This window comes from Cavia porcellus, unplaced genomic scaffold (assembly GCF_034190915.1).
Source record: "Cavia porcellus strain 051 isolate PalLab524CR breed Dunkin Hartley unplaced genomic scaffold, mCavPor4.1 scaffold_4, whole genome shotgun sequence".
In the NCBI taxonomy this organism is placed as follows: Eukaryota; Metazoa; Chordata; class Mammalia; order Rodentia; family Caviidae; genus Cavia; species Cavia porcellus.
The window spans coordinates 101,187,864-101,210,238 of record NW_026947487.1 but is presented as its reverse complement, the minus strand read 5'-3'; the positions used below and the strand labels follow the sequence as shown (position 1 = coordinate 101,210,238).

Genomic DNA, 22,375 nt, shown 5'->3' with positions numbered 1-22,375 from the left:
AGAAAGGTATGAAATGTGACCAGGTAGCATCCAGAACTCTTTCCCAATCCTGCACACTGGCCACATGTGCACACATGCCACACATGTACGGACATACAGACGCACATAGCCTCTGCCCTCCCCATCTGCCTACAGAGGCAGCCAACCTGAGTCAAAGGCTGGGCTGCATGGCTTGAATGCTTGCGATGGTGCCTCCTTAGTCAGGGTACAGCATTTCTCCCCATCACAGTGTCCTCATGTCTAAAATGGGGGTGATGGTGTTAGTACCTACACAACAGTGTTCTGAAGGATTAAATGAATTATTGGTAGTGCATGTAAAATACAGCCATGGTGAGCAAACTGGCCTTGGTGAATGAATACAAATCCACTTGCCATGTAGACAGAAAAGGCAAAGATCATTTCTTGCTGACATCAGGGTTGCAGAATATTTTCAGAGAATGATAATAAATAATGATAAGCATTGTGCTTATCAGGCTGGCTAAACACAATGTTAGCATTTTCATCTGTAAAATTGAAGGGAATCATGTCCAAATATAATTAACAGGAAATTTATCCCTCAGAAAAATAGAATACCACACTGCAAAAAAAAAAAATCTATTCAAGACTACACATGGTGGCCCATGCATGTAACCCCAGGACTCAGGAGGCTGAGGCAGGATGATTACCATGAATTCAAGGTCAGCCAGTGCTACCTAGTGAGACCAAAGCAAAACAAAAGCAAAGCAAAAAAATAAACAAAAACCAGAAACGTACTCAAAACCACTAAAAACTTTTACTCAAGCAAAGTGAAAGAAGTAGAAAATTACATCTAATACAAATTAAAAGGGAAGTAAGAGGAGTTAAAATATACCTGAGTGAGAGTACATTTTCATGCAATACCTGGGTTTGATACCCAGAGTCCTTTGAACTAAAGACCACCTACCATCCAATATCTATTTTTCATTAAAAATTTTTTAAATTAAAACTTTTTCTCTAATATATATGTATCTCAGTTTTGTGCCACTCACTGTATCCAAGCAAAAGACTACATTTTTGTAAGAAGCTACACTTGCAGTTAGGTGTGGCCAGGAGGCTAGGTTCTGACTAATGTGATATATATAATTAGAAGTGTTGCTTAAGAATCCCATAAAGGTTTCTTAAGAGGCCGGCAGATAACTAAGCAATGCATTGCTATGCTTCTCTTTCTCCTCTTTACGTAGAATAATCACGTAGAGCTCCAGCAGCTGTCTTAGACCCTAAGGTCACTATGAGGATGAAAGCCACAGGCTGAGGAAAACGGCCAAAAGGAAACCTGGATCCCTGATGGGTATAGAGCAGTGATGGCGAACCTTTTAGAGACTGAGTCCCCAAACTCTCATGACATCATCACTTGGCAGTATTTATCCCTTCCGAGCATGCACATGACCCCTGTGTGCTGCTGCCCGATGCTCAGCTGCTGGGGTGACTTGGCTTGCATATTGGCAGAGAGGGCTTTGCATGCCCGCTCCGGCACACATGCCATGGGTTCACTATCACTGCTGTAGGGTACCCACGTGGGACACAACTCATTTTTGGACTTCCTTAACTTAAAAGAAATATTTTACATAAGCCACTGTAATTTGAGGTTTTATACAATACATACTTGAACCAAATCCTGGTACAGCAGACATGAAAGCAGAGGCACAGTTGGCAGAAGTGGAGAGGCAAAACTAGAGAAGAATCGACATCAAGAATCTGACCTCTTGGTCAGAAAGGATAATCGCTAGCAGAGCTCACTGTGCTGACCTCACGTGAATGACAGGCAGGCCACCTGGAGAAGTGAGCTGGAGGGTCCTATTAATACGGTTCCTCCGAGTTCCTCACTTTTCTAATTATACCAGGGAGAAATTCAGATGGATCAGGAGGACTATTAAGCTCCAAGAATCTCAAAAATCCTGAGGGAAAAAAACAGGAACCCACTCTAGAGGCTTTGGCATTTAGGGCACAATCTATACTTCCAAGGTAGTACACAAGGCACAACTAGAAATCCTCACCACCCCACAGCTCCCCACCCTATCTGCTGCCTGAGAGATTTTAATAAGGGGCCCCATGGGCGAGCGTGGAAACTTGCAAAGGCATTAGCTTTTATTTACAGCTTCCAGAAACATTCTTGCCAAGAACCCAGGCAAACACATATCTTTCCATTTGTGGTCAATCTATGTATCTGCCTATTCAGTACCTACTGGGTTCCTAGCAGGTCCCAAACTGAATGGCCAGGCACTTTGAATACAATGCAGAAAGACTGTGTACAACTGACAATCCTCTGGGCGAGATGAGTCCCGCCTGTTCCTCCTCTTCTTTGCCAAGGGCTCCCTCTCCAAACACAAAGTGCAAAACAATCAGAAAATGCAAGTCTCACTCATTGTGCCCCCAGGAAAGAAAGGATCAGCCAATAATTAGTGAATACTCAGTACATCTGGCCCATCATACTGGCAGGTTTCACATCCATGGATTCAACCAATCATGGAGTTAAAGTAGTTCTTAAAAGACCGTGTCTGTACTGGTCTTAGTCATTTTCCTCATTATTGGGACAAAATACTTGACACCCACACAAATAAAGTGATTTATTTTAGCACACATTTAGTCCATGGTGGGCTCTCTCCAAGGCAGAAATGGCACAGCAAAGGGAAGCTGCTTATATCATAATGGACAGGAAGCAGAGAGAGAAAGGAAGAGCCAGGGAAGGATATACACCCTTCCAGGTAGTGCTGCCAGTGACCTGCCTCTGGCCTGCACCCCCAAATAGCACTCAGCTAGTGAACTTATTGGTAGACAAACCTAGTATAGTGAACTCATGATCCAATAGTGACCTTGTGATCTAATCGCCTTCCAAAAGCCACATTTTTGAGCACATGAAAATGAGGGGACATTGTAGAATGATACTATAATGGTACTGAATATGATACTTTTTTTCCTTGTCTTTATTCCCTAAACAATATAGTAGAATCATGATTTATACAACATTTACATTGTATTAGGTGTTAGTGGATAGAACCTAGGGCTTCATTCTTAGCCTTCTAGAGATGATTTAAGAACCTAGGAAGACATGAATATGCGATATGCAAATCCGGTATTATTTTACAGAAGAAACATAAGCATCCAGATTTTGGTATCTACAAGGGGAGGGGAGTGTTCTAGACTGGTTCACTGTGGATACCAACTGTATACACCTAGCATGATCTTAGCACTTCCCATGCATTCATTTATTCAGTCCTTGTTATTGTCTCCATTTTATAGAAAAAGAAACTCAAGCCTAGATAGATGAAGCAACTCCTTCAGGGTTGCTCAGGTTGTCAGTGGAAGGCCAATTCAATTCCCAGAAGCCTTTTCCCACTGTGCTACAACTACCTGCTCCTTACGTTCAACAACCACCCCCACGCCCAACAAGAAATAGTTCAGTTAGACCAACAGTCTTCTCCTAGGAATGATTTTGCAACTCACCCAGGCAGCACTGTCAGCATCTGGAGGTACTCTGGGTTGTCATAACTCTACAGGTGCTCTTGGTGTCTACTGAGTGAAAGCCAGGGATGCTGCTGAATTGCCAGTAAACAGTGCACAGCACAGTCTCCACACAAACTGTCCTGCCCAAAATGCCGATGGTACCATGGCAAAGCAACCTGGGTTAGCTACAGACTGCAACAATGGTGACCCACATACCTGGTTTTGGTCCTGGTGCTGGTGGTGGTGGTGGTTGTGGTGCTGGTGATGGGGTCCCTCTGCCTTCAGTGTGACTTCAGTGGAAAACTTTCTGAAGGTAGAGTCCCAGGAATGGATAGAAAAACTGATCTCTGGTTTGTGAAACTGCAGGGGCCGTTTGACTGTAACTACACCATCTGTACCCACTTTGAATCGGGAGTCAGAAGAATAGTAAACTATTCTTGGCCGGCCTGTGCATCCTTCAAAACTCACTGCAAGGCAGAAAACACAGTGATTAGGAAATGGAGCAGACTCAAGACAAGAGCATTTTTCTCCAAAAAGCAAACTTCAATTCACCCACAAAAGCCAACTCATGCAAACCAAGCACAAGCAAAACAAACCATAATCTGGTGACAGAACAAAGCTACCCCTGGAATCAATCTTATTAACACTCTTCACAATTCTTTTGATCTTTTTTTAAAAAAATCTAGTTGTTCAGTGAAAATAATGTCTAGAAAATAAACTTTCTTTAATAGAAACAACAAGGGCTGGGGATTTAGCTAAGTGGCACAAGAGTCTGCTTGGCAAGCATGCTTGGTTGCATGAGGTCGTGAGTTCGATCCCCAGTACAAAAATAAATAAGAATAACAGAAACAACAAAAAAGGAACCCATGCTTCAGACTGCTCCTCCCAATATGAAAACAGAATATAAAATAATCAAGACAGGGTACAGAAACCCACTGAGTTCAAAAGATAGAGGCCAATACTCCCACGATCTTGTTTTGACTGATTAGACTCTGTTCCATTCTGTAGGATAGTATCAAGTTTGAGGGTATAGGCAACTACTTTGAAGGCAATAATATTCACTAAGATGCCCATTCTGGTTTGACTATTGTCTCCTTTGGAAGTCCTGTAATGTTTACAATGCTTAAGTTTTATTGGTCTTGTTCTCTACTGTTTTGTTCAACTTTATAATATCTAATGAGATAGACAATTCTTTTTAAGGAAACAAGAGACATCGTTGATAACTATTGTTGATAACCTTGTACTCTGTTTTACATCATGTGCTATGTCTATCCTTGGTTTTGACTGACAGCTTTGTTTTGCTATATTTGACTTTATTCTCTCCCCCCCAAAAAAAGTAATAAGAACTAAGGAGTAATAAAACCCAAAATGTGTAAATTTTGTTGTAAAAAAGAGAGGGAAAAAAAGAGCTCTAAAGGATACAACAGCAAGTGTGTTTAGGGGTATTAAATAGCTGACCATATTAATGTTTTTGGTTGGATCATTGAACACAACTGTTTGTAGTCTCACTGTTTGAATGTCCACTTTGTATTCTTTGATACTGTGATTTGAGCAACTATTTCTAAGATGATAATATGTAATCTATTAACTGGTGATTTCTTACTGTTTTTTTTTTTTTTTTTGTAGTTCTGTATTACTTGTACCCTTACATCGCTTTGTTTTGTTTTGTGTTTTTCTCTTTTTCCTTTTAAATAAAATTTAAAAAAAAAACAAAAACAAAAACAAAAGATAGAGGCCAAGGTATAGCAAAATGTTATAATCTATATTTAAATAAACAGTATGCATTTAAGCATTCAGTGATGGATACTAAGAAAAAGACAACCTGACATAATAGGAATAAACTAAACAAATTCATGAAACTCAAGGTTCATGAAACCCAAGATTCAAGTCCCAGTTTTGCTATTTATACTAGCTCTGTGACCTTTGAGAAGTTATTCAACCTTTCTGTGTCTCAATCTCCTATCTGTAGAATAAGGATAACAACAGTGACTACCTAATAGCATCAGTTTAGGACCCACAGAATAGTGCTTGGCACATAACAAGCACTATATTAAATGCTATCTCACTGAATAAAATTTTAAAAAGTTAAAAAGACAATGATTAACATTCCATATTTACTGAGTGCGGGCTACTTGCAAGGTGATTGATTGCATGTTGAAAGGGCAATGTGGGGGCTGAGAGCAAGGGGTCTCTCTGAGGTAGAGGCATCTGAGTTCAGACTCAAAGGAGCCACAATGCAAGAAACCTGGCTCAAGAGCTTTGCTAGCCCCGTCTGGGGGAGTGTACTTATACGATGAGGCAGGAGGGTTGCTTGAACTCAGGAATTCAGGGTCAACTTGAGCGACATGGAACCTCCATCAGTTAATCAGCCAATTAATAAAAAAGACAAAAATATAACAAAATGCCTTCCAGGCAGAGGGAACAGTTGACAAGATAGCTTGTTCTAGGAGGACTCAAGTTAGCCCATTTTCCTCCCTTTAAAATAACCGCCACTCCATAATGAGACCCTGTCTCAAAATATAAATGCTACTGATCCATCCAGTGGAATTTCTATTGCTTCAAACTGCTTGTTATTTTATAAAAATTCCTGCGGTTACCCTTGCTTTACAAGGCTGGACTCCCCGGTATTCAGGAGGAGCAAGTGTCTCCCAGAAAGCTCAGGAACTACGTGCAACTCTCAGGCTGCAGTTTTCATGTCTTCCACCAGAGGTCATCCTTACAAACACTTCTGAGCCCCGTGCAGTATAGTACTTAGCTTAGAGAAGACTAAGGGTGACTGCTCTGATATTCCCATTTTCAAAATGAAACTGGAGAGTCGGAAATTTACTTGACATCCCGTAACTAATAAACAACGTATCTGTGACTAGTCCTTGATGGATACTGGAATATCACCCCAAAATATAACTCTTTGACTGAATGTTTGTGAGCCTGTCTGTCTGAACTATGCTTCCTTACATACTGCCAGCCATAAACTCTCCTGGGAGAGCGCTGACATCCTCGTATCAGCATGAAAAGACCGCCACTGTCACCAGTGACTGAGAACTGATGCTGCGTGGATCTGGACCACCACTTCACACCCTCCATTATCTCCTGGAGACTCCCTGGAATGCACTGCCCCTAGCCCAGGCCCTCTGCCTTGTTTTTCCATAAAACTTAGTGTTGTCTAGAAGTACAGAGGTTTTCAGCTTTGGACATTTCTTCAGGTCTTCCCTCACTCTCTTGTGAAGGTTCCCACTTACATGCGAACAGAATTGAAACATGTATGCTTTTCTCCTGGTAATCTGTCTTGTATTAAGAACCAAGATGTGGACTAGGGATGTGGCTTAGTTGTACAGTGCTTATCTAACATGCATAAGGCTCCATCTTGAATACCACACCCACAAAAACAAAAAGTTAGCACTTTGGAAGCTGGGGAGGAACACTGATTTTCAGGCTCGCCTGAGCTACATGGTGAGAGTCTAAGTACTAAGAAGAGGAGAGGCGATCTACAGATTCTCCTGTATCCCTAACATGAGCTGTAGCTTAGTTACATTGTTGGTTCTACCTGTGCCTGGAGACACCCTATTTATTTTTTTATTACTTTTTTTTTCCGGTACTGGGGATTGAACTCACGACCATGCACTTGCAAGGCAGGTGCTTATGCCGCTGAGCTAAATCCCCAGCCCCAACACCCTATTTATTAAACTCTGAGATCTATCTATCTATCTATCTATCTATCTTTCTTTCTTTCTTTCTTTTTCCTTCTCCCATTTTCATTCTGGGGATGGAGCCCAGGGCCCCCTTTGTGCTCAGCAAGAATGGTATCCCTGAGCTACACCCTGCCCCTCAGCCCCAACCCTAGGTTATTTGGTTTTTGAGTTTTTAAATCAAGTCGTCTTGTATAATCCAGGTTGAACCAGACTACAGGCAGAACTGAACTCACCAACCTAATTCCTCAGCTTCCTGCATGCGGGGATTACAGGATGTGTCTGGGGACCCTGGGCTAGTTTTAAAGGAGAATTCTTCCTCAAAGCTAGGAGCTCAGAGGTGGTAGAATTCTGAGGTCATTCCCATGCAACAGCTAAGTCTGCTATCTGGCAAGTAAACTGAGTGACCACACTGAGTTAATTCACAGGAAGGAGACAGGTATTTCACATAATCGCTAGACTGATCCTCCTCATCCAATTTATAACAAACACCGTCACCTTGTCTCCACCCAGCCCTTTGGGCTGGGTTTGGGAAAGAAAGAGATTAATAAAAAAAAAAAAAAAAAAAGCTGATGCTAGTTTTCCACTGGATTACAAACCCAGATTCTAACGTCTTTTTGCAGCAAACAGTTTAAACTCTATGGGTCTCTGCTTGCTCTTCTGTAATGTGAATGAAATCGCCACCAGTAAGCTTATGTCTCTCTTCAGGGTTTGGTGAAGCAGAGCAATCACATTTTGTAAGCTTCAGGGCAATGCCAGTGCAGATGATGGTTGCTATTTTCATGCTTTTTGGTAGACCAGACAGAAAGATGAAGATTTGCTAAGTGAACACATGAGCCATAAAGTGACAACAGAAACAAGAAAACAAATTCCAAGTCCTTAAAGGATGAGCTGACACCACCCTTCGAATCTAAAATAAGAATTTCTTTTCAAATTAGGAAAACAAGATGAAAAGATCCCTACCCTATCCCCAAGCACAAGTAGTGGGGGTCTGGGCTGTGTTTGAGGGGTTATCATGGAAGTAGGGGCCAAGGACTGTCCTGAATTCCTTTTCCCCCACCAGCCAAAATCTGGGCAGTGAAAGTTGAGACAAGCATGATTAAACTTGCCAAGGGTGGCGGCCTGAAAAAATGAAAATGGTTTTGCAAATAACTTGAAGCAAAGCACTTAACCTGCTTGGGGCATCTCGCCTTAATGGTGGCTAAGCCTCACTCTTAAGAGAAGTGACACAGTTCAGTGTGACCGACAGCTCCAACCTGAATTTCCAGGTGCTATTAAGACTCATTAGCTTTCTGTAAAACTGGATCCTCTAGGTTGATAAATCACAAATTACAGCTAAGTCTGAGGGGCTCTCCAACTGCAGGAAGGTTCTGGGAAGCTTGCTCCCACCGGCTAGTCACTGGCGTTCAGCCGCTGGCTCAGTCACAGCAAACAGCCACAAGCTGGAGGGACAGGACCCTAGTGTTGAAACCAGACACCAGCAGATGGGAGTTGGTTATATGTGAACATTTCCATCATAAGAAGTTAATAAGCCAGCAAGCAGCTAAGAATTCTTTAATCCAGCATGAACATCTTTCCACAACTTGTTATTTAGTCACTTGGATATAGAAACTAAATCCCAGTAACAACAGCAGGACTCCGCTGGACATCTCTAAATAGGAAAATATTTCCGTCACAATATCATCACCACTACCACATTCACCCAAAAAATGACAGCTTCAATCAACTAATAGCTTCAATTACCCTTTGTTAACAATTTCACTAATATTTATTCATTTATTTATTGCAGTCCTGGGAATTGAACCCAGGAGTCCTCTACCACTGAACATTTCCATAATTGTTTTTATTTTTTGAGTCAGAATCCTCCTAAATTGTGCAAGATGGGGGCTTGAACTTGTGACCCTTCTACCTCAGTCTCCCAAGTGACTGGTCACCACTATACTCAGCAAATAATTTATTTAGTGGTGCTAGAGACCAAATCCAGATCCTCACATGCTATGCAAGTGCTCTTCCACTAAACTATACCCCAGGCTCCAGCTATTTAATTAACATTAACATGTATAGAACATTAATGTACCAGGCTTTGCTTTAAGTCCTTTACAAATATTAAGTCATTTAACCCCAGAACAGTAAGAGGTTGGTATTCCTAGTGTTCTCTGCATGTAGATGGTGAAACCGAGGTGGCTAGAGCTGGGATTCAATGCCAGGCAGTCCTGGAGTTTGCAGACCGTGTGTAAAGCCCCTATCTGTCAGGTCTTTGCTCTATGCTTTATGTCTGAATTTGCAGATTTAATTTCCGCCTTCTACTTCCCAGGAGGCATCAGCAACAGTGCTTTCTTTTCTCGAAATTATACACTGATATGTACAGGAGCTGGGCTGGGGCATGCTGTGCCTGATATGTGCAAGGGGGAAATGCTTTTTAGTAATAATAAAAACAAGAATTTATTAAGGAAAACCAAAATGAGCTACAAGAAAGTCCAGAAAAGGTGGAATTCTACATACCAGGAGGTCAGCGGTAATTGGGATACAGATGAGGAAAGACTGAAAGAAGAGAGGTTGGTAGGAGGGAGGCTATTTCTTTTTTTCTTTTAAAAAGGTTAACATGTTGTCCTGTATCTTTGTACTGTGTTACCAGTCCCGATTGGAGTGAATTTTTTTAAATGACGAAGGTTATCTTCAAGTGTCAGTAACACACAGTAACTCCTGGATGCTGTTACTCATCCTCCACTGCCCCATTTTCTAGCCTGTTTGGCAGAAGCGGAAGCTTTAAACAGAAAACCCTGAAAGAGATGACTGGAGCTCAGCTACAAATGAAGCCCAGGTTCATGAACTGTTTTGGATCCTAGAGCAGGCAGGTTTTGAGCGCTCAGCAACATTCCTAGCCTGGAATTGCCATCATGCCACGGAACAGTCCCACGTGAAGGATCCCGTTTCTTCTCCCACCCCCACGCAGCCCGTAACTGGAATGTGAGTGGGTAGAAAGAGTCTCTCTCAAAAGCCTCTACACATTTCCAGAGGATGCCGGGGTTTCAGAATGATAGAACTGCCTGCTTTCAAACGCAGCTAACCATGTGAGTAACCAGTCTCTGAGAAACTACTTGAAAGCAGTTTTGCCCACACCAGACACAAAGGGCCACATTACAGATGGTCTCCTCGCTGCAGTGCGTTTTCCCAGCTCACAGCTAGACCTCGGTGTTTAGCTTGACGTCAGGAACCGTCTGAACTGGAGTGCTCATCTCAAGCTCCCATACACAAGATCAGAGAGCATTCTGGGGCGTTTGGGGACCAAGCTGCCAGTGAGTACCTTAAAACCAAGGGCTTCAGTTTCATACTAAAGATGAAAGACAAGATGCTTTAACTTGATGAGTGAAAGGATTCTTAGGGAGACAGTTTCAGCTTGGAAGGAAAACCACAAAGCCATAGGTCTGGGGCCAGGGGTATAGCTCAGCGGCACAAATGCCTGCCTGGCAAGCACAAGGACTGAGTTTGGTCCCTGGTACAAACAAAACAAAACTTAAAGTCATAGGTCTCCACAGATGCAATGGCCTGCAAAATTGCTCTCTAGGTTGGCCATTTCTTAATTGACACTGATTCATGCTGGTGTGTCTTCCTTTGATGGTGTCCACAAAATTAGTAAACACTCCAGGTGTGTAAAGCATCCATGTTCAGCATAATTTTTTTTTGTACTGGGGATTGAACTCATGACCTCATGACCCAGAAGGCACTTATGCTTGCTGAGCTAAATCCCCAGCCCCCATAAAAATGTAATCTTATATTTAAAAAAGCAGGAGGAAATGGACAGCCGAGCCTCCAGCTTTCCATATCTGGGGGAAGTTGAGGAGGACACTCAGATTCCACGGGGAAGACTGACCATCTCAACTCCAGCAGCTATGCGTCCATCTGCTGAGAATTATGGACAGTAATGCTATCTTAAAATCCTTATTAGGAACAGCCATCCTATGAGGTAGGATTTAACGTTCCTCATTTATAAAGAGGTCAGGGGGTGGGATGTAAGGTAGTTTAGTGGTAAAGCACTTGCCTAGCACGCATGAGGCTCTAGGTTTAATCTTCAGCAGTGCAATCAATCAGTCAATCAACCAATCAGGTAACTCAGGTTCAGAGCAGTGAAATGACTTGTCACACAGCTATGAACAAAAGAGGCGGTGGTCTAACATCAGTTTAACTTGTCAGGACTTAACCACCAGTCTGTCCCTTAGCACTGAGAAGCCATGCATTTGCAAGACTTCACTAGTTGAATGGATACTGGGAGGTTAATTCACACCAAAATGAATAGTTGGGAGGTAAGTAGAATTGAAACAGAAAATATTGTATACACTCACTCTCTTTCTCCTTGGACAGACACTGAGCCTTGGAAATCCAGGCCTAGACCTCAGACTAACATAAGAATATTCCGACAGCCACACAAAGGAGGAAGTATAAACTCCAGACTGGAGCATGTTCCTCATTAAGTTACCACTTCATGTAAACCAAAGTAAGTTTCAGTCCCTCTCGTCAGCCAGCTTCACGCCCTCGTCTACATCCTTTTCTGAGGAAGATGATAAGCAACTCGGAAGGTCACATTTCACAAGAAAGACTCCCAGGCGTGTGTCCTCTATGCCTGCACCATGTGCTCCAAAAGGTGCTGAAGCACCCAGTACCCGTGTTGACAGACAGCTCCCCTGGGCTCCCAGGGTCGGGAAGTCTATTTGCACGAAGCTTATCAAGTTCTTTCTCCCAGCATCCCCTAAATGTTTTTTTTTTTGCCCAGAATAAAGTCACTAGCTTTACACTCTGAAATCAGATGTCAACAGTGAACACTGCCTGGGTAGGGAATAAGAAGGAACCCACGGCCTGGCACAGAGTTCAGGATGTAGGGAAGAGAGAACCAGTGAGGTTACAGACTAACAAAAAAACTAGCCCAGGCCCATACAACTGTTACTTCCAAAGGGATCTAAACAGGGTAATGGGGTGATGCATCACCCTAGACTTTGCCCCCTCTGCTGTGAGGTCACTAATGCAATGAAATCATTGTGGCATTGTCCTTTGCTTTTTGGTCATGTTTCCCTTTGGGCTAAAGTATTTCCTTCTCTGCAGCAAATTGGCCCAGTAAAAAAAAAATGTCATTAAATGTCACATCTGAAGTTGGTTAACAGCCAGTGCAAAACTGTTAACATTTTATACTTAATACAATCAAACTGAGTTGGGTTCAATTTTCTGAGGGCAGGGGCTGGTAAAGTGTGCATTCAGCATGTACAAGACCCTGGGTTTCATCCTCAATGCCACATTTAAAAATAATAATTAAAAAATAAGGTGATGGGTTGTAGTTCAGTGCTAAGCGTGCCAAGCATGGGCGAGATCTTGGGTTTGATCCCTAGCACCACAAAAGAACTAAAAGAACTTCTCTTGAACATCAGTTTCCTCATCTGTAAAAGGGAGAGATCACCACTTCTTCGATAGATTGCATCAAAGATTCTTTTTTGGACAAGATTTACCATGCTGTTACTCTGTGCCTCATTCTAAGGCCTGGGAAATACAGTGGTGATCAAAACCAGGTCCCTGCTGTCCTGAGATCTGAATTCCAACAAAGAGAAAAATGTTAGGAATGGGGAAATGTAGTAATTAAGAGCAGGTAAAGGAGTTCCAAGGGTTTTATGCAGCAGCCCAGGGCAGAGGGGACAATTTAATAGATGGTATCTGAGGAAAGCATCAACAAGCGGCCTCAGGAGAGACTGCCCCAGCTTCCACGTGCTGCAGCAAGGGAGAGCTGCTTGGCAGTGTCAGGAGATTTCCAAGCTCCCTCATGTCCACTGCAGGCCAGGCCCTGGCACTAACGAGCCAGCCGTGAGCACAGTGCACCATCAGACATCCTGCTAGAGTTGGGGAAATGGTAGCACATGGGCACAGGCCTGTGCTGAGTTGGCTCCTGGTCCTGTAGTCCAGAAGGGCCAGGGGACTCTCCATCCCTCTAGTCTTTCTTGACAATAAGACCCAAAACAAAACAAAACAAAATAAAACCCAGTGTTAAATCACTTCCCCTCCCAGGCCTCTCCTGGACCATCCAGAAAAGGCCAGCACCCTATCATACAATTTCACCTACTTTTATCTCAGTATTCCTGCCTAGATGGGGCTCTGGTGATTTGGCTGGAGAAGCTGGGGCTGCCTCTCAGCTCAAGTCAAGACCTGGTGCTGAGATTCCATTTTCCAAGAGGGGTGGGTGCTAAAGGGCACAGAATCTCATCTTGGTCTGTTTATAAGAGGAGGTGGGAGGAGAGATGCTTGCTTTTAAGTAGGAGCTGGCAGCGCACTTGGGGCCTCCTTAGAGGTACAGGAGGGTGACTTGGTGCCTAAGTGCTTAAGAGAGAAGTTTGTTTGGTTTCCTCAAAAAGAAAAGAAGAACAGGGAAGCCCTCTGGCTTTTACACTAAATTGGAGGAGCTTTATTGTCTGACTTCCATCTGCATGCACAATACTCAAACATCCCACTCTGCCTACCTAAATACAGACGTGTTAACTGATGGTTCCTATGGGCTGCCACCCAGGGAACATTCCTGTGGCTGGCTTGGGCAACTCCAGAACTGTTTGCTTATTGATTAGAAAGAAAAGACTCCCTTTCACAGCAAGTACCTGCCCACTTTTCCTTTCTGCTGGGCCCCCCAGGGCCAGGGAGGGGCCATATTGTGAATTCCAAAGTAGCTGAGTCTACCCCGACCCCTGTTGACCCCTCAAAGGAAGGGGCAACTGGAGGGCCTGAGAGCTGGACGACTGGGCCCTAGCCGCCAGTAAGATAGTCAGGTCCCTGCGAGTCTTCTAGTCTCATTCACGAAATAAAGCATGCTGACTAAAACTCATCCTAACACCTTTATCCTGGTTAGGTGTGCAGTACACAATCTTCTGGGGTGGTTTTGAAAAATATCCAGACCTGGACCCCAGATGAATTGAATCCAGGTATCCAGAATTGGGAAGAGCTCCCCGAGGTACTAGGGTATCCAGAGGGGAAAAGAATAGCCTCTTTACAAAGGCTGCCATTGGAAGAGGCAGAACTGTTTTCAAATGTGATCACAACCATCACGAGGGAGGTAAAGACTCAGAGATGTGAAATGACTCTCCCACGGTCACGCAGGTGTGAGTGGCAGAACTAGGACTCACGAGCAGGTCTGGGGGAGCTGAAGCCCACTGTCCTCACAGCCCTGCTTCTTTTCCATAACACCATCCTCTAGGTTTGGGGCACCTGCTTTCCTCATCTGTAGAAAATGTGAACCCAGCAACTTCCCTTCTCTGACTGCTGGGTCCTAACTTGGCAGAAGAAACAGGTACACGTCACCTCCTCTGTCACGGTGCCTTGTTACCACGTCTGGTTTTGATCCCAGTCAAGTTTCAGCTTTTAACTTCAGTAGCAGTGCCTTGTACACATTAGAAGACAAAGGTTACAAAACACAGATGATACAGCATCCGTGTTCACAACCGTCAATAAGTGCAAACAATCCAAATATTCACCAACGAATGGGTAAAGCATGGCAGTGAGACAGCTTTACAATAGACTATGATTTGGCAATAAAAAGACACGAAGTAGTGATGATATATCACAACACGGATGATCCTTGAATATATTATGTGATGTGAAAAAAAGCCAGACTCCAAAGACCATCTATTGTACATTCCATTTACATGCTACGTCTACAGCAGGTAAATCTGCAGAAGGAAACACCTAGGTTGGCTGCACACGGCCGAGAGGAAGATGGGATGGGAAATGCCAGGGCCACAATGCAGGAGGAGGAGTTGCTTCTGGGGTCAGTGACAATGTTTTAAAATTGATTTGGTAATGGTTGTGAATTATTCTATGAATGTGCTAAAAGCCATTATATTCTCTATTTTGAATGAGTTTAACATATATGACAGTTATCAATAACACTGTTATTCCAGCCCCTAAAATCAAAAAGCACAAAATATTCACGATCCTGTCTATACTGAGAGAGACCTTTACTAACACCTGTTAGGAGTCCTTTCAGACCTTCGTCTCCAACCTCCTGCCTAACTGACCTGCTGCATCTGACCCGTGTCCCTTTCATACCCTGTTTCTGTATAACTAGGGTCTGGGCATCTCTATATTTTTAAAGATCTTCCTATTCAATTGTCTTGTTTTCACATTTCTAAGACAGTTCAATGCACATCATATATAATCAAACTACAAAGTTACTAAGATGAAAAATTATGACATAGCCACTTGGCAATAAAAAGGAATAAAATATCAATAAAGGCAATATACATGAGACTTAACAGCAGTATACTAAGTGAAAGAAACCAGCTGCAGAAAGCCTGCATATTCCAATTATATGAAGATTCTAGAAGATGAAGACAGAAAGCAGGTCTGCAGTGGCCTGGAGCTGGGGAGGTGTGGGGTGTGACTGCTGATACACCCCGGGGACCGTAGGCTGTGACAGAAGACATCCTCCTCCAAGACTAGATTGGAGTGATGATAGCTGAGCGGCTGCAGATATTTATAAAAAAAAATCTAACATACATTTACACTGAGTAAATTGTATGGTGTGTTAAATTACATCTCAATGCACTAATAATAAATATAGTTATTAGGGCTACTTTGAAGGAGGACTCCATGAGTCAAAGTCTCGTGACTCAAAAAGGACAAAATGTACACACCCAATAATATCAAGGCTATGAAAACGTGAGGAGGGAACCGGGAACCTGCAAGAAACAATGCTTAAACCAACAATAATTACAAGATTAAACAGGCAACATAATGGTGGTCACTGTGTGGGCAATGTCACTTCACATTTACTCTTTTGTTTTACTTTGTCTTTTGAGCAGGTTTCACTGTGCAGTCCAAGCTGGCCTTGAACTCACTTTGCAGCCCAGACTGGCCTTGAACTCCCAGCAATTGTCCTGCCTCAGCCTCCCAAATCCAGGATTACAGATGTTAGCTACCACACCGGTGTGGCTCCTGTGCCTCTGTGAAACATGTGAGGGTTTCTAATCCTGTGACCTACTGAGCAATAGAGCTCTACAAAAAGACTCAAGTTATTTGCTCAAAGCCAGAGCCAATCAGTCTCTGAAGTGACATCCACATTAAGGATAAACCAGTACCAAAGTTTCAATTCTAAGCACTCAGTTAAAACTGCAGTGCCTACATTATTTGCAGATGACATGATACTCAATATAGAAGACCCCAAAAACTCCATTAAAGACTATAGAGTTAATTAAGCAAATTCAGGAGTGTAGCTAGATACAAAGTGAACATTCAAAAATCAATATCATTCCTGTATACAAATAACAAACTCAGAGCTGGGGATTTAGCTCAGCAGCATAAGCACCTGCCTTGCAAGCAGGCAGTCGTGAGTTCAATCCCCGGTACTGATAAAAATGAAAAAAAGACAAAAAAATAAAAATAAAAAAAATAACAAACTCACTGAGAGAAAAATTACAGAAATAACACCTTCCACAGGATCATTTAAAAAATTGAAATACTTAGGAATCAATCTAACAAAAGATGCAAAAGATCTATACCTTGAAAACTGTAATACTCTTTTAAAAGGATACTGAAGAGAATATCAGAAAATAGAAAGATATCCCTTGCTCTTGAATAGGAAAAACCAATAGTGAAAATGGCCATATTTCCAAAACTGTTACACAGATTTAATGCAATCCTGATCAAACTACCATTAACATACCTCACAGATCTAAAGAAAACATCCCTAAAATTCATTTGGAAAGAAAAGAGATCCAAAATAGCAAAGGCAACCCTGGATAATAAAGGCAGGGCAGGAGGCACTACAATCCTTGACTTAAAATTATACTACAAAGCTACTGTGATAAAATCAGCTTGGTACTGGCAAAAAAAAAAAAAAAAAAAAAAAAAAAATAGCCTCTGTAGTAAATGGCCCTGGAAAAACTGGCTTTCTACATGCCTAAGACTAAAACTAGACCCATGTCTATCATCATGCACTAAAGTCAAAATGGATCAAAGACCTAAATATTAGAACATAAACACTAAATCTACCCGAAGACAAAGTAGATAGAAATCTTGAAGACATGGGGTCGGCAAAGAATTGATGAACAAAACACAAACTGCATGAAAAGTACTTCAAAGAATCAACAACCAGGATTCTCTTCTTATTAAAAAGATTTTACACTTCAAAAGAAATCACCAACAGAGTGAAAAGAAAACCCACAGAATGGGAAAAAAATTTAGCCAACTGTCCCTCAGACAAAGGACTTAGTTATCTAGAACAAAATAAGAATTGAAAAACATCAGGCCTCCCAAATTCAAAGACCCAGTCCAAAAATGGGCATCTGAGATGAACACACACTTCTTAGATAAAGAAATACAAATGGCAAATAAATATATGAAGAAATGTTCAACGTCACTGGTCATTCAAGAAAAGCAAATTAAAACACCACTGAGATTCCATCTCACTCCAGAAAGAATGGCTACCATCAAGAACAACCAATAACAAATATTGGCAGGATTGCAGGGAAAAAGGAACCCTTCTCCATTGTTGTTGGAGTGTAGATTGGTGCAAAACCGTGAAAATCAATGTGGAGATTCTCCAAAAACTAGGATTGGAGGTCCCATTCAAATTTTCCCAGAAGAACTCAAAACACCATGCCACAGCAATATATGTACACTCATGTTTATAGCAGCACAGTTTGTAATAGCTAAATCTTGGAAACAACCCAAATGCCCAGCAACCACAGAATGGATAAAAAAGATGTGGTTTTTTATACAATGGAGTATTACTCAGCTATAAAGAAGGATAAACTTGAGGCTTTTATAGGTAAATGAATGTAATTTGAGATCATACTCATAAGTGAAATAAAATCACTCACACATAAATATGTATTGTGTCTCTACCATCAAAAAAACTCAAAGAGTGATAAGATTCAAAATGTACAATAGATAGTGTGAAAATGAAAGAAAAAGAAAGTGCTCAAAAGGAAAGAACAACTGGGATAGGGGAAAAGAGAAAAGAAAGAAGGGAAAATATTACATGTATATAGTGTACATATAGATGTATATGTGTGCATATATATATAACTACACTACTAATCTCTGTAATCAAAAAGCACAGTTTATGCTCTCACTGATCTTTTTTTAATGTCTAAATCTTGTGACTTGAATAACTACTTCTAAGATAACAATATGCAATATATTAACTAGTATTAATTTTCTACTATTTTTTAAAAAATTCTGTATCATTTCTATCTTTTGTTTAAAAACAAAAAGAACTGCACTGCCTAGGGCCAGGGATTTAGCTCAGTGGTGCAGTGCCTGCCTAGCAAATGTGAGGTCCTGAGTTGATTCCCTCCTCCCCCCAAAATCTACACTGCCTCAAGGAAGAAGAGATGCTATGCAGGGCTGGGGAGAAGTCCGCAGTGGGTGGAAGACTGCCAGCACCACACTGGTTATCTATGAAGGACTCCTAGATAGGAATATGTACCTATTCAGGCCCTCATTTGTAAACACAAGCAGACACAAAAATATGCCAACTCTGACTCTGAAAATGCAGAAAAGTTGTCATGGAATTTGCAATCTTTGAGGTTTTGGTTTGATTGATCTTTTTATTGTTTTATTTAAAAAGTTTTGTCTTTGAAACAGGGTTTACTATGCAGGTCAGGCTGGCCTCAAACTTGCTGTGATCCTCCTGCCTCAGCCTCCCCAATGCAAGGATTACAGGTATGTGCCACCATACCCAGTTTGCTTTGGGTTTTTGAGTCAGGGCCCACTATGTTATTCAAACTGCTGGGAACTCTTGGGCTCAAGGGATCCTCCTGCCTCAACCTTGAGAGTAGCTGGCAAAATCTGGAATCTGAGAGTCACTCAAAAACTCAGCAATGAGATCCGGAAACCTTTCTACAAAGAATGAACATAAAGCCTGCACTATTGCCAAACGTGGGTTGTGCTGGAAAAGCTTGGACCTTCTGCCTCTGACCTTTGGAACAAAACTCTTCAAATAACTCCAAAGAGCTGCTTGCTGAAGCCCAAGTTTCAGAAGTGAAGCATTTCCCACAGTCTCTAGGTCACATGCCCTTGCAGATGACTCCATGGCAAGCGTACACTTGTCCAACAAAGCTTACAATAGGCAGCTTTTCCGTTAAAGGATGCTAGCATTATTTTTCACTATCCAGAACAAGCAAGCATTTCTAGGAAAAGTCTCCAAAAGTGTTTGCTAAACCTACTCTGGAAAAGTAATTGTTCAGGCTCTTGTAAAATAAACTCTCTAACCAGTGCTGCATCCCCCCAGTACTGAAGAGAGAGAGAATGAGAGATTGATCTCAGATTGGGGTACTCACTCTAAAAATTCAAGTAGAAAAAAATGAAATTATGAAAAGAAAGTGGCACAAAGTCCACCCTACGGATGCCAGGTGCAGGCTTTGGTATCTGCTGGGGTACAGCCAGTCACGTGGCTAATTTTCTTTGCAAGATGTCTTGGTACAATTCCTGTGGCATCTGGCCCAGCGGCAGTCCTTAAACTTTTTACTTTGCTGGTTGTAGCTCTTACAAGTGACTCAATGATCCATTTACCTGGCCTGTTCCCATTTCCAATGCAATAAAGATCTGGAAACTTGCATGCATGCAAAATGATGTGTGTAAAAGGTTATTCACTAAGGCTTCATTGTGAGAGAAAAGCATGGGAAACAACCCAGTTATCCATCAACAGAAGATTAGCTAAATAATTTATGGAATTTTCTTACAGGGAAATACTATGCAGTTAAAAAACAAGAAAGCTGTGTATCGACACCTGTCAGATGATAAAAGCAAAAGTGCACAGCAGCACTGTTTTATGTAACTAAAAAAGAGGTTAGAATACTTGCTTATATTTGCATATGGAACTTTAAAAGAAACCAGGGAGTTTAAAGTGTGAATGAGTGAGGGGCTGTTGCTGGACCAAAGGAGAGCAGGGCGGGAACAGAACTTTCCGCTGTATATCATTAGATTGCTTTTGACAATGTGGACATATTATTGCCCATTCATCAAAAAACAATTGTAGGGGCTGGGAATTTAGCTCAGCAGCATAAGTGGCTGTCTTGCAAGCGTGCAGTTGTGAGTTGAATCCCCAGAACCAAAAAAAAAAAAAAAAACTACAACAATTTTAGGAGGCCATATGTAAGTTTATTTATTTATTTATTTATTATCAGTACCAGGGATCGAACTCATGACCGCCTGCTTGCAAGGCAGGTGCTTATGCCGCTGAGCTAAATCCCCAGCCCCAGTTTACTATTTGTTAAGAAAAATTTTGCATTTTGCAAGTAGGGACTTGGACTTGGGAGTGAGTTTCAGGCTAATCAGAAGGCACACTGTGGCCCCGCTCAGGGGATGGCAAGCCCTCTTGGAAACTCAGCAGCGTAGGATGCAGGAGACCACGGCAGGATGTCCGTGTGAGTGATAGGAAGCAAGAAGGGTGACTCACACATAAGGAGAAAAGGAAGGGGCACAGAGGGCAGGGTGCCAGTCAGCTGGTCCAGGGGGCGCACGTCAGCTGCCAAGTCAGGTGACCAGATTCTCCCTGCAGCTGGGGCGCCAAGCAAGTCCCTTGCATTCTTTCTAAATTTTCTCATCTCTAATGTGCAGGGGCTGAACTATACCGGCACAGACGTGGGACTCAAATGTGTGCTTCAGATGTTAGCCACGTGGCAAATAAACATGGGAATAATTTTTTGGAAGGCCATTCTGGCCATATTTATAGATTTTACACATTCCAATCCCTTCCGCCAGCGATCCTCTCCCCCACAGATGGACTCTGGCACCTGTGGGCAGCAGATAAACAGGAGTTCCAACCGGATTTTTCAGAACAGTGAAAGGTAGAAACAGCACTGAGGCTTCCACATAAATGATGGCAATCACTTGAGAGAAAAGGATGTAGAAAGTAAGAGAGAGGTTCACAAAGAATCAAGAAGCCCTAAATGCATGTGTATGGGAAGAATTTCCTTTAAAAATCAGAGGGTGGGCTGGGTGCAGGTGACTGAGTACATGCCTGGCATGCACAAGGTCCTGGTTTCCATCCGCAGCACCAAAAAGGGAAAGGAGAGAAAAGAAAGGAAAGCACAAGGCAAGCCAGAGGAGCTTGAAAGTTCTAACCGGAGTGGTAAGAAGATAGATCTGCTAATTACTGTGATTCGATCTGTACAACTGTGTACATGCGGTTAAGTACCTCACTTATTGAGATACTTATTGACTAAAAAAATTTTTAAGGGTTTGGGGATATACCTCAGTGACAGAGCACTCAGCATGCAGAGACCTGACTTTGACCTCTACATTGCAAAGGTAAATCATTGCAAAAAAAATATTTTTTTAAGATATGGAATTATGAAGGTCTCAGAAGGGCACAAGGAAACTACTGCTTGTCTTAGGAGACAAACAGCTGCTAGAGGGGGCTAAGGATGGGGGCAACACTTATTTTTATGCTCTTCTATATCATTTCAGGAGGTGTATGTCTTACTGTCTTGAGTTGAGCCGAAGGAGGGATTGGTGACTGTAACTTCAATAGACAACCAACCTGGATGATACGGTTCCCAAAACTTCAGCAGTGTTGTCCAGACACTGAGGACATGGGCATCTGTGGATTCTGCTCTGATTTTATTTGTGGCTTGATAAGAACACACTCAAAGTTGCAATCTAATGATATAAATGATAGATGTTGTTTTTTTTTCCTTTCCAAGCATCATGCATAAGAGGGACACTGACCCCTGGAACTGGTCCAGGGGCAAAGGGGCAGGGATGGCTAAGTAGCCTTGTGTGTAGAGGATGGAGAGAGGCTAGAACGGGAAGGAAATATGATCTTTGTCTTCAGGATCTAAGGCCTGATTTCTTCAAGAAGGGTCAAATTACAATAGCACAAGAGGGCAAAAATAAGGGCCAGTGGACAATAGGTGCTGTGAGAAAACCCAGAGCCTCATGCACACTAGGCAAATGCTCTACTCCTGAGCTACCTATCCAGTCATACGAAGGAAATTTCTTCTGCTGAGAACCAATCCCGAGTAGAGCTGGGTGGCCAACGTGCCGAAAACCTCTCCACGTAGCCCAGGTGACTCAATAGAGGCTGCGCGTCTGCCCAGCTGGTCATGGTCAGTAGGTTAAACTTGAGTTCAGAGACAACTGTACCTTTGACTAGCTATGGGAACTCAGAAAAATTCATCAGCCATGGAGCCTCTGCTTCCTCTTTCCAAAATAGAGAATCTGTAGCATAGGGTTTATAGGAAAATTTAAATGAGTTCCTG

The 22,375-nt window shown here is 42.3% G+C and overlaps 1 protein-coding gene across 1 annotated transcript in view; it reads right to left on the bottom strand.

Annotated features, from left to right (window-relative positions):
* Window positions 1–22,375, bottom strand: part of Cdh1 (cadherin 1) — a 78,353-nt gene that overhangs the window by 21,360 nt on the left and 34,618 nt on the right. Inside the window, exon 3 of the mRNA XM_005004635.4 lies at window positions 3,676–3,926. Within this exon, the coding sequence (XP_005004692.2) occupies window positions 3,676–3,926 (251 nt within the window). The remainder of the gene's footprint in view (window positions 1–3,675; window positions 3,927–22,375) is intronic.